Source organism: Quercus robur, chromosome 8 (assembly GCF_932294415.1).
Source record: "Quercus robur chromosome 8, dhQueRobu3.1, whole genome shotgun sequence".
Lineage (NCBI taxonomy): Eukaryota > Viridiplantae > Streptophyta > Magnoliopsida > Fagales > Fagaceae > Quercus > Quercus robur.
This window is the reverse complement of record NC_065541.1, coordinates 2,790,266-2,803,337: the sequence shown is the minus strand read 5'-3', so window position 1 is coordinate 2,803,337 and position 13,072 is coordinate 2,790,266. Positions and strand designations below refer to the sequence as shown.

General features: G+C 33.6%; 2 protein-coding genes across 2 annotated transcripts in view; both read left to right on the top strand.

Moving 5' to 3' along the window:
- The first annotated feature begins 1,299 nt into the window (after positions 1–1,299).
- LOC126694073 (disease resistance protein RPM1-like) overlaps positions 1,300–13,072 on the top strand; it is an 89,105-nt gene continuing 77,332 nt past the window's right edge. Inside the window, exons 1-2 of the mRNA XM_050390107.1 lie at positions 1,300–1,326; positions 1,432–3,736. Coding sequence (XP_050246064.1) covers positions 1,300–1,326; positions 1,432–3,736 — 2,332 coding nt within the window. The remainder of the gene's footprint in view (positions 1,327–1,431; positions 3,737–13,072) is intronic.
- Positions 10,851–11,525, top strand: LOC126694197 (heavy metal-associated isoprenylated plant protein 47-like). The gene is made up of 2 exons (XM_050390274.1): positions 10,851–10,983; positions 11,077–11,525. Exons 1-2 carry the CDS (start codon positions 10,929–10,931, stop codon positions 11,397–11,399), a joined length of 378 nt encoding a protein of 125 aa, XP_050246231.1. The 5' UTR covers positions 10,851–10,928; the 3' UTR covers positions 11,400–11,525.

Here is a 13,072-nt window from a genome sequence, read left to right as displayed (position 1 = left end):
AGCCAAACTTCATTCTTGGCATCAAACAAATATCTCTACACAACAAAGAAGATTCTCACGTGCACACTACCATCATAAGTCACACATGCTTGTTAGCTGGATCTAGATTCCACAGCATCTCGCAGCCGCCACGGCTCACTGCTGTGTCCAAGATCTAGCTGACAAGCATGTGTGACTTATGCTGTGGATCCAGTTTAGTCAAAGAAGATTTTCTTTTTAATTTTTTCTTTTTTTGAGAAACAAACACATACAAGATAGAGAAAAAGATATATTCTAATATAAAGGTACACTATAAACTCCATTCAAAAGCTATAGTAACTTTTAAGAGAGTATGAGTCAAATTATACTAAATACAACACACTCTATTAAACAATGTGAGAGAGTTTTTTTTATTTTTTATTTTTTTTAATTCCATAATTTAGAGAGAGGTGATTTAATTCCATAAGATGGAAGTTGTAATATTTGTGGCTTCTTGCGTGCAAACTGAGTTAAATACGTTCTTGCTTTGTGATATGGTATCTTTTTTTCCCAATGCCAGACCATTTCTTAGAACCGTGGTTTGGTATCAATTCTTTGTCAGTCCAAAAAACATACGCATAACTTTAATTGGCTCTTAACATATTGTTAGAACCGTGGTTTGGTATCTATTATCCCCGCTTGAATCAGAGTACTAATTTGCCTAGTAACGAGCGAGTCCAAAAGTGATCACGGTGACGAGATTAGAACGATTTGTATTTTTCTTAAGCATGTACAACATATATATATACACACACACGGCCCTTAAGTTCGGATAATTTTTAATCATAATCTCGTATTTTATTAATTTTATTGACTTTCAATGTATATCTTGCTATTTAAAAATTGATTTTACAAGAAATAAATATAGAAAATTCAATTTTACGTTCTTTGTTCTTTTTTTGATGAACGAAAGGGAGAGGTCTATGATCATCTCGGCCCGCAGTAATTATGCCTTATTCCAACATTCCCTAGTAGAGGTCCTATGATCACGCTCAGGGGGTGAGTTACGTTGTTTGTTCTAAGAAAAATAGAAAACATTATTCTCATCTTATCCGAAATCTAGTCTGGCCAAACCTTAACCTTCATGCAGTGAGTTTACAAGAAAAAGACAGGACAGGCTCCTCTTTATTCAGCTATTCTTCCCTTTTTCATTTTTATTTATTTATTTAATTAATTAAATTTTTTTAATGAAAAAAGATGGGCTCTACTTCTATACTTCTATCAGAAGAGAGAAGTAACGATTGATTCTTTTCTTTGAGGACACCCAATACTAAAATTACGATGAAAGTAAAGCTAATAAAGTTCCATGTATGTATAAATTTACATCTGAGGTGTGGTTGAAAACGATTGATTTTTCCCAAAAATAGTTAGAAACAAAGAAAGAAGCCAATCTCAGGCAATATTTGACCATAGAGAAGAATTAGATTCAGAGACGACAAGGCAGAGACGGCAGTATCCTCTCTTATCGACAGGCTGCTTCACTTGCTGACCCAAGAAGCAAAACTGTTAGCAGGCATACATGGAGAAGTTGCTGACATCAAAGATGAACTGGAGAGCATTCAGTCCTTCCTCAAGGATGCAGATGCAAAGGCCGCAGCTGAACAAGACATTGACGAGGGTGTCAAAACGTGGGTGAAACAAGTAAGAGAAGTAGCTTTCCACATAGACGTTGCAATAGATCAATACTTGCTTCAGGTGGCAATACATGATCCTCATCCAAGTGGCTTCCGTGGTACCCTCCAGAAAACCACTCACTTACTCAAAACAATAATACCACGCCACAAGATCGCAGCTAAGATTCAAGAGATCAAGGCATCAGTTCAGAAAATCAATGAGAGAAGTAAAAGATATGGCTTCCAATCCACTGCTCAAGGATCGTGTTGTGGTGCTCGGAGTATAAGTTGGAATAATGACCCTCGAAAGGATTCCCTTTATCTTGACGATGCAGATGTTGTAGGAATTGAATCTTCTATAGATGAATTGATTAGCTGGTTGGTAGGAGGATCTCCTCATCGTACTGTGGTTTCGGTGGTGGGAATGGGGGGACTAGGTAAAACCACTCTTACCAAGAAAGTCTATGACAACCAAATGGTAAAAGGGTACTTTGACTACCATGCTTGGATCTCAGTTTCTCAGTCTTACAAAATAGAAGATTTGCTAAGGAGCATAATAAAGCAGTTTTGCGAGGGCAGAAAGGAGCTCCCTTTGTCAGGAATTGATGCAATGGATGAACAATTGTTGGTCAATAAATTGAGAGATTACTTACTGCAAAAAAGGTATGTGGTTGTATTCGATGATGTATGGAAAATTGAATTTTGGGATAGCATAAAAAATTCTTTACCTAATAATCATGTAGGTGGTAGAATTATTATCACAACACGTAATAGTGAGGTTGCTAATTATTGTAAAAAATCTTCACCTGTTCGTGTTTACAAGTTGCAACCACTACCTAGGGACAAGGCATGGGAGCTCTTTTGCAAAAGGGCTTTCCAATTTGATTTTGAAGGACGTTGTCCCGCAATTTTAGAGAAATTGTCTCATGACATTGTTGAGAAGTGCGGAGGATTGCCACTTGCAATTGTTGCTATAAGTGGTCTTTTGTCAACAAAAGAAAAAACTATGTTTGAATGGAAAAACTTGCATGATAGCCTTGGCTTTGAGTTTGGAAGAAATCCAGATCTTTCAAGTGTGAACAAAATTTTATCCCTAAGTTTTGAAGACTTGCCTTATAACCTAAAATCCTGTTTCTTATACCTTGGTATGTATCCAGAGGATTACTCCATTAATTGTATAAGATTGATTCGACAATGGATAGCTGAAGGCTTTGTGAAAGAAATTGAAGGTAAAACATTAGAAGAGGTTGCACAAGAATACTTGATAGAATTAATCCATAGAAGTTTGGTTCAAGTATCAGAGGTCAAAATGGATGGAAAAGTCAGACGATGTCGACTCCATGATCTTTTGCATGAGATTGTCCTCCAAAAGATGAAGGATTTGAGTTTTTGTCATGTACTATTGAAACAAGAGTCAAGCTTTGAAGGACTAATTCAACGCATGTCAGTAAACAAAGTTTCATATAATGTTCTCAAAGGATTTAAGGACAAAAAAATTCATTCACTTTTATTGTTCAATATTGATGAATTGCCGAAGTCTTTTATGAGTCCCTTTTTTTCAGATTTCAAGTTTTTGAAAGTAATAGATTTTGAAGAGGCTCCATTGGATCACATTCCTAAAGATGTTGGAAGTTTATTTCACTTAAGGTATTTAAGTTTGAGAAATACCAAAGTAAAAATGCTTCCAAAATCCATAGGAAAGTTGCAAAATTTGGAGACTCTAGATCTAAAGCAAACCCTAGTGTCTGAATTACCAATAGAGATTAACAGGCTTCATAAGTTGCGACATCTTTTAGCCTACTATCATGATTATGGACTAGATTTCAGTTTGGCTTCTCAAAAAGGGGTAAAGATACAAAAAGGGGTTGGATGTTTAGAGGAGTTGCAAAAGTTGTATTTTGTGGATTTGAATCATGGAGGGGTTGATCTAGTTAAAGATATGGGAAAGTTGAGACACTTGAGGAAGCTTGGAGTGAAAAACCTGTCAAAGGAAACCATGAGGGCTTTATGTGCCTCTATTGCAACAATGAATCACCTTCAATCTCTTGATATAGCTTCAATAAGCGAAGATGAGATCATTGATTTACAATCCATTTCAACTCCACCTCAATGTCTTCAACGCCTCTACATAAAGGGGCATTTAGAGAAGTTCCCAAATTGGATTCCTAAACTTCAACATCTAGTCAAATTAGGGATTTATTGGTCAAAGTTGAATGAGGACCCCATGAAAGCCCTTCAAAATCTACCTAATTTGTTGGAACTCGAAATCTCAAGACAAGCATACAATGGAGAGCAATTGCATATTAAGATAGGAGGGTTTCCAAAACTCAAAATTCTAAATCTCCAATTCTTCAATGCATTGCATTCGTTGATGATAGATGAGGGAGCATTGCCTCTTCTTGAAAAATTTGTGATTGGGCGTAGTCCGCAACTAAAAGAGGTGCCGTGCGGAATCCTACACCTGAGAAACCTCAAAGAACTGAGATTTATTGATATGCACAAGGAATTCAAAGAAAGTTTGGATCCTGGGCTAGGATCACATTATTGGATTATTGAGCACGTACCCATCGTTTATCTCTTACACAAGGTTCGCACAGGATTTTACGACCTTGAGGCCCGCATTCTTCGTTCCAAACATTTGACAGGGTCATAAGGGAAAACAATAAATCAAAATGATGATCATAACGAGAATGATAGCAGCAATATCAATGCTTAGTTGAGAAAGGTTAGTGCCATTTTTAACTTTGATTATAGTGCTTTTTTTTTTTTTTTTTTTTTTTTTTTTTTTTTTTTTAAATTTGTGTTTTCTTCTTTCCTGGTGAATAATATGTCGTGGGAGTTGGGTTGTAAATTTGTATGGTAAAAAGCAACAGTTGTTCATTTTATTTTGCATTTGATGAAATATGTGATTCACCAACCACCGCTTTCTTCTTGTTTGAATTTTGCTTATTTTTCATATTAAGCTAAAATTGCACTGTATGTAAAATGTTGAGGTAAAAACTACTTTACTAAATTGCGCGTGTGCTGAACATAGTAACGTACAATACCTGTATCAGAAAAAAACAAAACAAGTAACAGAGAGAAGTAAACATTGTCAAAACATTGCTCTAAGGATTTTACAAAGTTGCACTTTACCCCTATTCAATGTGTGTTAGGCGAAGATCTGTTTAGATGGAGGGATTAAAAATAAAATATTGAAGCATTTAATTTGAGAGTTTTACTGTTTTATATTTTTTAGTGTTAACTTCTTTACTAATCAAAGTTTGTTCATTTGTGGTAGGTAAACAATCAAGTTCAACTCAGCAATGCTAACTCAAATCAGTAAGTAGAATTTTCCTCATAATGTGACACTTTAATAGCTTGAGTCCTCAATATTTTTATTAGATTATTTTTTATGTGAACCTTTGTGCTAGAATTGCTAGGCTTTTTCTTCAGACTTGGATGGGAAGTGAATATAACTGCTGCAGCTGGGCACGTTTGACTTATTTTTTTCAAGAGAATCAAGTAGCAAATCTCAAGGTTTTGCTTCTACATGTCGGTAGTTGTCTCCTCTAGTGTGGTGCTCATTATTTCAGTCCAAATAAGTGGTTGTTTTACCACAATCATGGGTTCGTTGGTGTTATTTTCCTCATTTGATTTGCAATCACCCTTTAATTGTTTATTTTGTAAAATGACTTGAACCTCTTTGAATTGTTTTATGTATGGTTTGCATCACTCTTTTATGATTTATTACTTATTATATATATATATATATATATATTGGGAGTCCTAACCATTATCAGCATCTCATCATTCCTTAGTGAATAATTTAGTGCATCTGTTGATGATTCTGAACTAGGAATTCCCTTTTCTTTTTCTTTTTCTTTTTGAGAAAAATGAACTAGGAAATCTAAGTCAACAATTAAGGTGAATAAGGAAACTAAATAATATAAGATCAATTCAGGATCGTAAAATGTTGGTTTCCTAATATCATGTTCTGAATTTTGACATTGTCTCCTAGATAGTCTGAACCCCAATCTGGTAAATTGTGGACTCTAACATCTAGGAGGATTACCACTGAATGTGGTAGAATTGGGACATCATCAACAACAGCATTGTTGTTGAAACTGTGCTTGAATCCCCCCCCCCCCCCCCCCCCCCCCCCCCCCCCCCCCCCTTCTACTTCTGCATCGAAAATGCCTAGGAGTTCTATATAAGAAATTGTTAAAAAAAAAAAAAAAAAACAACTCTTGGTGTCACAATAATCAACAAAGATGAGAAATATCTAGGTGTACCCTTGTTTGTGCGATGATAAAAAATGCAATCTTTTGGCCAGATCAAACAAAGGGTGAGAAAGAAACTACAACAATGGAAGGAAAACTTTCTCAAAAAATAAAAATAAAAAAGGAGGATGGAAGGAAAGATTTTATGGAATGTACAAATTTGATTAAAGTGGTGGCCTAATTTGTACCTATGTATGCCTCATAATCTGCTTTACGCTCCTTGACATCCTTTGTTCTGAACTAATTGCTATAATGAGAAGGTTTTGGTGGGATCAATTAATCTACTTATTTGGGGCAACAAATTTTGAAAAATGGAGTTGTTGGATGAGATCATCCTTCCCCATCGTGAGCCGCCATCATTAAAAGCTAACCAATTTCCCATTTGGCATCCCAGAAACTGCACTTTCATTTTTTTAAACGTCACTTTTGTCCTAGTGCAACTTTTTCTAACAACTCATTTTCACAATGCATAAGAAATAAATTATTCCAAATGTACACAATGCATGTAGCTGAAGGCTAATTGACTTACGGATTTAGACTAGCGCTTTAAATTCCAATGGTCGCTTCATTGTAGGAAGTGCATACTTTATGTTTATGGAGGAATATTGGAGAAGAGAAACCGTATAGGTGAGAGCTCAAATTCAGGTCAGCTCTAATAAATATATGGGGTTGTGTTTGGTCTGCAAATGTGCCTATTAAATTCCAATTTCTTTTGTGCTTTCTCTATAATACTTTGCACACTAAGAGCAATCTATTTGCCAAGAAGATTCGCTCATGCTCTATGTGATCGATCTCAATTGTGAAGAAGTCATGGGCGGCTCCACATTAAGCTCAGGGGGTTCAAATGAACCCCCTGAACTAGCCCAAAAAATATATATTATAATGTAAGTTTTTTTTTTGACCCCTTAAATAAAAATTTGAACACCCTAACTTTAAAATTTTGTTAAACACAATTGAAATAAGTTTGAATTTGATGCTCTTAACAATATCTTGCCTTTTTAAACACACAAAAAAGTCCAATAACAAACTAAATTGATCTTTTTTAAATATTAAAAAAAAAAGAAAAAAAAAAAAGCCCAACAACGAAAGTATAAATTTGTTAATTTTAATTCTTAAACCTTATAAAAAACTCATTTAGATCTTAAAAAATTTTAAATAAATCAATCTAATGGGAGATCAGTAGATGAATAATTGTTTGGCTAGTACATTGAAAAAAATGTAACTGATAGAATTGATAATGAAACTATCATGCAACGATTTCAAAATATGAAACCTCAAAGAAGGTAATCGTAAAACTTCTTGTATTTGGGTTTTTTTTTTTTTTTTTTTCAATGCCAATATATTCAACTTCATTTTTGTTTTAGATTTTATATCATTTATATTTCTCATTGAACCCCCTAGAAAATAATCCTAGAGCCGCCACTGGAAGAAGTCGAGATAGTTACACACGTTGACACATACTGTAATAGACATTGGAGATCTAGATAACATGTAGGTTGCACATTGGTGAATTGTTGTCAACGACCATGGAGTTCTGTGACATGCTAGAATGGGATCATGGAGCTCACTAGCATGGTATGGATTTAGATCTCTTTTCATGATTGCATGGCAACCTTGGTGTCACAGGAATAACACCATGCATTTGTTCATTTACTTGATAAGCAATTAGGGGGTGTGTATGGATTAAGATTTTGTGTATTTTTCAACCCAATACGATCTACTCAAGTTGAGAAACTTGTGACCTAACTCAAGATAGTTTTAAAAACTGACCCAACCCCAGCCTTAGAATTTTTTTTTCCCCTGATTTAATTTTAAAAAAAAATTAAATTGTCTTTTCAATCTACTATTTAAATTTATTGTTCAATAAATGATTGTAATTTACATAATTTGATATAATATTACAGCTTTATCAAAACTATGTCTTAAATTGTCAAAATAAATGAAACTAAAATATTTAAAATACAAATATTTCTGTTTTTTCAAAAAAAATAAAAATATATACTTTAAATTATTAATAGCCTAAATCATTAGATAGGTTATTAAAGCTAACAACAACATAAAAGAGATCGACCCACAAAAATCAGGTCCAGACATCCTGCATCGTGTTGGATATTGGGTTGACAGGTGACTTTAAATGTGGATGTGGAGCAAAATATCTCTCACAACAAATTGCCCAAAATAGGTGGTGGTCTGATCCAATAAATCCGTGGGCCTCTATACAATACGCCCAGTTGCCCATCAAAATAGAGCCGAAACAGCCCTTTTTACTGCTTCTTTTATAAGTAAATGTTGCAAAATAATATGAGAAATGATACGTCTGCAATATTTTTTCAACAAATTCTAAGTGGCAAATTGTTACTAGTTGTTATTGTTGAGGAAAAAAAGTAATCTTAGCGTTAGAATATATTATTTATATTTTAATTAAGTTTTTTTTATTTAATTTACACGTCATTAATGAAAAATTTTAAATTAATTTGTGCATACGGCATGGTTTGAACATACTATTCTTCTTCTTCTTCTTCTCTTTTTTCTTTTTTTTTTCTTTTCTTTTCTTCTTTTTTTTTTTCTTTTTTTTTTTTTTTTTTGTTGAAAGAGAGAAGTTTGCGTTGGAGATTGGAGTTGGGCTGCCATTAGTTCCAAGTCATGACAAGAAGCAACGACTTTTCTTCTAAGACAAATTAGTACTGACAAATTTTGCTAGCTGTGAATATATATATATATAGAGAGAGAGAGAGGGTCCAAACCTTTAAATTGAGTCTTAACACCATTCATGAGGTTTTGTAATTCTTTTTATTTTTTGCTAAATGAACAAGTTCATGATACATATATTCTAGTATGGACGGAGTTAAGAATTTTTGTTTGAAGCCCAAGTTGTGGCAGTAAAATATTTATCATGACAACCCTCACACACATATATAAATTTATACACACACGCTTTTTTATTTGATAAGTTATATATATACACACACCCAAAAAAAAAAAAAAAAAAAATCTTAGTATTTTCAATCAAAATTATGTTTGATGGCGATCTTTCTTAAAATAAAATTCATTTTTCCATTTTCATAGTGAAATTCTTAAAAAATAAAGAACACAAATTATCAAATTTTATACTAAAATAAGGAAAAAATCTTTCAATTGAACTAATGAAATTTTCAACAACGTGAGTGATCCAAAACTTAGAGGAAGAAATTAGGTTCCAAACATATTTGAAGTTATTTTACTCTAATCTATAATGTGACAACTAAAAACACATTTCATGTGTAGTTTTAGTGATAATTTTTTTTAATGAGTCAATGACTTGTTAATCGCCACATAATGGGTTGAAAAAGATATATTAAAACATATTTGATACCAAACTTTATCAAATATTTACCAAAAATAAGAACACATTTTACAATAAAAAATAGAATTGCAAAAAATAAAGTTATATTTCTATAATTATTAGACCATTTATTTTTTTTAAAAAGCATCATTGGACTAATATAATTCAAACATTTTGGGGGGGGGGGGGGGGGAGGGCAACTCTTATTTTTGTAGACTAAATTTGAAAACATTAAAATAATTATATATATATATATATATTTAAAATTTTCAAAATTTTGGCCCTTCTACATAGCTCTACCCCTATATTCTAGGAAAATATTGAAGTTATTATAAATTTTATTAATAAAAGGACTTACAAATTAACTGACGTGACAATAAATATAATTAGTATTAACAATGATAAACAAAATTTAAACTAATTATTTTTGTTGTATTTAAAAGTTCACATATCAGTTTATAATGTTAATGCACGAAACTTTGCATTAGTCATAACACATCACTCTCTTGTATTATTATTGTTATTATTATTATTATTATTATTTTTTTTTTTTTTTTTTGAGAGAGCACTCTCTTGTATTTCGATGGTTCATGATTGGACTGATTAATACGTTAAATGATTTGGCTTGCACCTAATAAACTGAAAGCAACATGCCCAAAATACATGTTCAAATATGATTAGTTTCAATCCCGTGTCCCATACTCCCATCTATTGCATGCAGGCATTGCATTATTGGACGTGTCCCACTTAGTGCATTGCATTATTGGACAAAAGCTCTATCTAACATATATATTAAGTACATGTTACAGTACAGAGAAATGTAATGGTCTACCAAAACGAAGGCACTAAAACATAAATGTTGCCAAGAAAAAAGAAGGCTAGTTAAAGTAAATATTTCAAAGTACATGAGGCAGATACACGTAATATATATGTAATGCAGCATGCACATGGAATTACATTAATATACAGGGCATACAGGGATACCAAATAGACTATTGGTTATAAGGAAAACCTATTATATATATAGTACATTACTCATCAAAATTATCAAATTTATTGGGGTAACGCCCTTTTGTGAAAGAATTAATTTAGGAGATAGGCAAAATTGGTTAATGAAAAATTAGAGAAGACTGAAATTAAAGTAAACTGTTGGGCAGAACTGGCACAATCCGTAGGACTCAAGCGTTTGTCATCACAAAAACAATCAACTAGATTATATGAATACCCATTCCCCATGGCTATAATAATTACTGCATGTACAATGCACCTATAAAGTTGAACAATTTATACACTCTATTTTTTTTTTTTTTTTTTTTTTTTTTTTTTTTTTTTTTTTTTGTACTAGTTGAGATCGTGATTTCATGTCATAATTTCAATTAATTTTTCAGTTGTGTAAAGGTATGTGTGTGCGCAACAATATTTATCCTTTTTTTTTTTTGGAGCTTAAGTAACAAGTATGTTCACCAACAGGCTATATAAAACCTACAATTCTTTTTTCCCCATTAACACAGATTAAGCACATCATAGTTTCTGACAGAGGCTGCAGCTTGTATTGTTGCCTGCTCTAAAACATGAAGGTAAACTTCAATATTAATTACACCATATTCATGCTGTAGAAAGAAAAAAAGCCTTTGGAATATACTTAGATTTTATTACAATATTGTGAGCTTTTTATCTTATATGGTGTAGCAAAAAATAGTTATCAAGGTGCAAATGGCCTGTGACAAATGCAGAGCCAAGGCCATGAAGATTGCAGCAATAGCAGATGGTTAGCACCAAATCACTCCTAGCTTTATGGCTTTTCAGAAACAATATATTGTCAATAAGGTGGTACTTTATTACATGTTCATTGATTTTACAGGTGTGATCTCGGTTGCTGTAGAAGGAGCAGATAAAGATCAATTGGTGGTGATTGGTGAATGTGTTGACTCGGCTAACCTGACCTGCTCGTTAAGGAAGAAGCTTTGCTATGCCACCTCATTGGGTGTTGAAGAAGTGAAGGAAGAAAAGAAAGAGCCAGAACCAGTGAAACCAAAACCAGAAGAAGAAAAGAAGCCAAGTACATCTTCAACTTGTTCTACTGGATGTATTCAGTTACCCGTGTGCCCTCAATATCCACCATATCCCACATTCTATGAAGTGGCAGTGTATGATCCGAGTCCAAGTTACTGCTACATCATGTGATCTACATTTTTCTGATTCTTGCAACCCCGTTTTATGAGATCTGAATTTTTTTTTTTTTTTCTTTTTTGGTTTCTCTCTGTTCTTTTTTTAAGTTCAATGCATTATGTCGATTCGAGTGTTACCTTGAGATGGTTAGATTATAGTTCTTGTTTGGTTATTATTTTGGCCAATGCCTGAAATATTTACTCATTTGATTTGACTTTTATATATTTTTAATTTGTTTAAAGTGTTCTAAAGAATTTATTCTTGAGATTGGAAAAAAAAAATGTTTTAAGTTGTTTTCAAAATAATAAAAAATACTATTGGAAACACGTAAATAAATAAAAAAGTGTTTTTAAGACCAAAAGAAATTGAAGATTTGAAAAAGAAAAAAAAAATGATTTGTCTCAATTAAATTAGATTGCCTAAAGTCACTCAGCCCATGGGTCAACCCATCAAACATGAACAAACCAATACTCTCAATCAATAATGCCTTCCTTTAGATAGGTTGAGCATGTTGGTCGAACGGGCTTCGGTTGAATAAGTTAGTATGAATCGCACTTGATTTCTGATCCTAACCCATCTACCTTCCCCTATCAATGGCCAACTTAATCATAATCCTATGAAGGGCAAGCTTGGGGGTTCTCTCTCTCTCTCTCTGTCTCTCTCTCTCTCTCTCTATATATATATATATATATATATGATAATCACTAGTTCACTTCCTCTCACTTTTGTATTTTTTTTTTTTTTTTTTTTTTTTTTTTTTGCTGAATAAGACATATATTAACACAAAAAAGAAAGCAGAAACAAACAGAAGCAGGGGAAGGGGAGAGACTTAGCCATCACCACCTTCCACCAAGCTAGATACAACAGAGAGAGGGGGGGATCCAAAACTATTACAAAAGTAAGCCCATTGGGTAAGGGAATGAGCTACACAGTTAGAATCTCTAAATACAAAGAAGGCATTCCAACATACAAAAGAGTTAAGGACTAGCCGGATATCCTCAAAGATAGCATTGATGGACCAATGAGGAGTTGTAGATGGGTTTAGGATAGCCTTTATCACTGATTGGGCATCTCCTTCTATCACAACTCTAGCAAAACCTTCTTTGCGGGCCAAACTAGCTGCTAAGAGAGCTGCTTTAGATTCCGCCCATAAGGGCTCACCTGGGCAATCTTCTTGAGAATCAGCTGCTACTATGGATCCGTTGCTGTCTCTGCAAACCACTGCCAGCACCACCTTATCAGGCTTCACTGCTGCATCAAAGTTACATTTGATCCATCCAAGAGGAGGGGGCTTCCATGAGGGGGAGTTCTCTTTATTCCTAAGAATAGAAAGCCAAGCTTGCTTGTGTTGAGAAAATACCTTATTTATTTGGATGGAGAGCTTTATTGAGTCTACTGGTTGGTTTCCCCACATTGTTTGGTTTCTATTCTTCCAAACTTGGTCACAGAGCACCGCTACAAAAAGAGAAAACTCCCTTGCTTCTTTGCCTTGGATCTTTAACTTTTCAAGTGGATTTATTATAATCTTTATCCACTGATCAATATTCATATTTTTGAAAACATTCATGTTTAGGGGCCAAACTGAGTTAGCCCAAGCCTGGACTGTGATGGGGTAGCGTATAAAGACATGTTCGACAGTTTTAGCCTCTTCCCCACAAACTGGACAGCTTATGTTAGGAATTGGGAAT

Excerpts from the sequence above, each read along its gene's own strand:
- LOC126694197 (XM_050390274.1), top strand. The coding sequence starts at position 10,929 with ATGGCCTGTGACAAATGCAGAGCCAAGGCCATGAAGATTGCAGCAATA. Across the intron at positions 10,984-11,076 it reads GATTGCAGCAATAGCAGATG|GTGTGATCTCGGTTGCTGTA; the intron begins GTTAGCACCAAA and ends TTGATTTTACAG.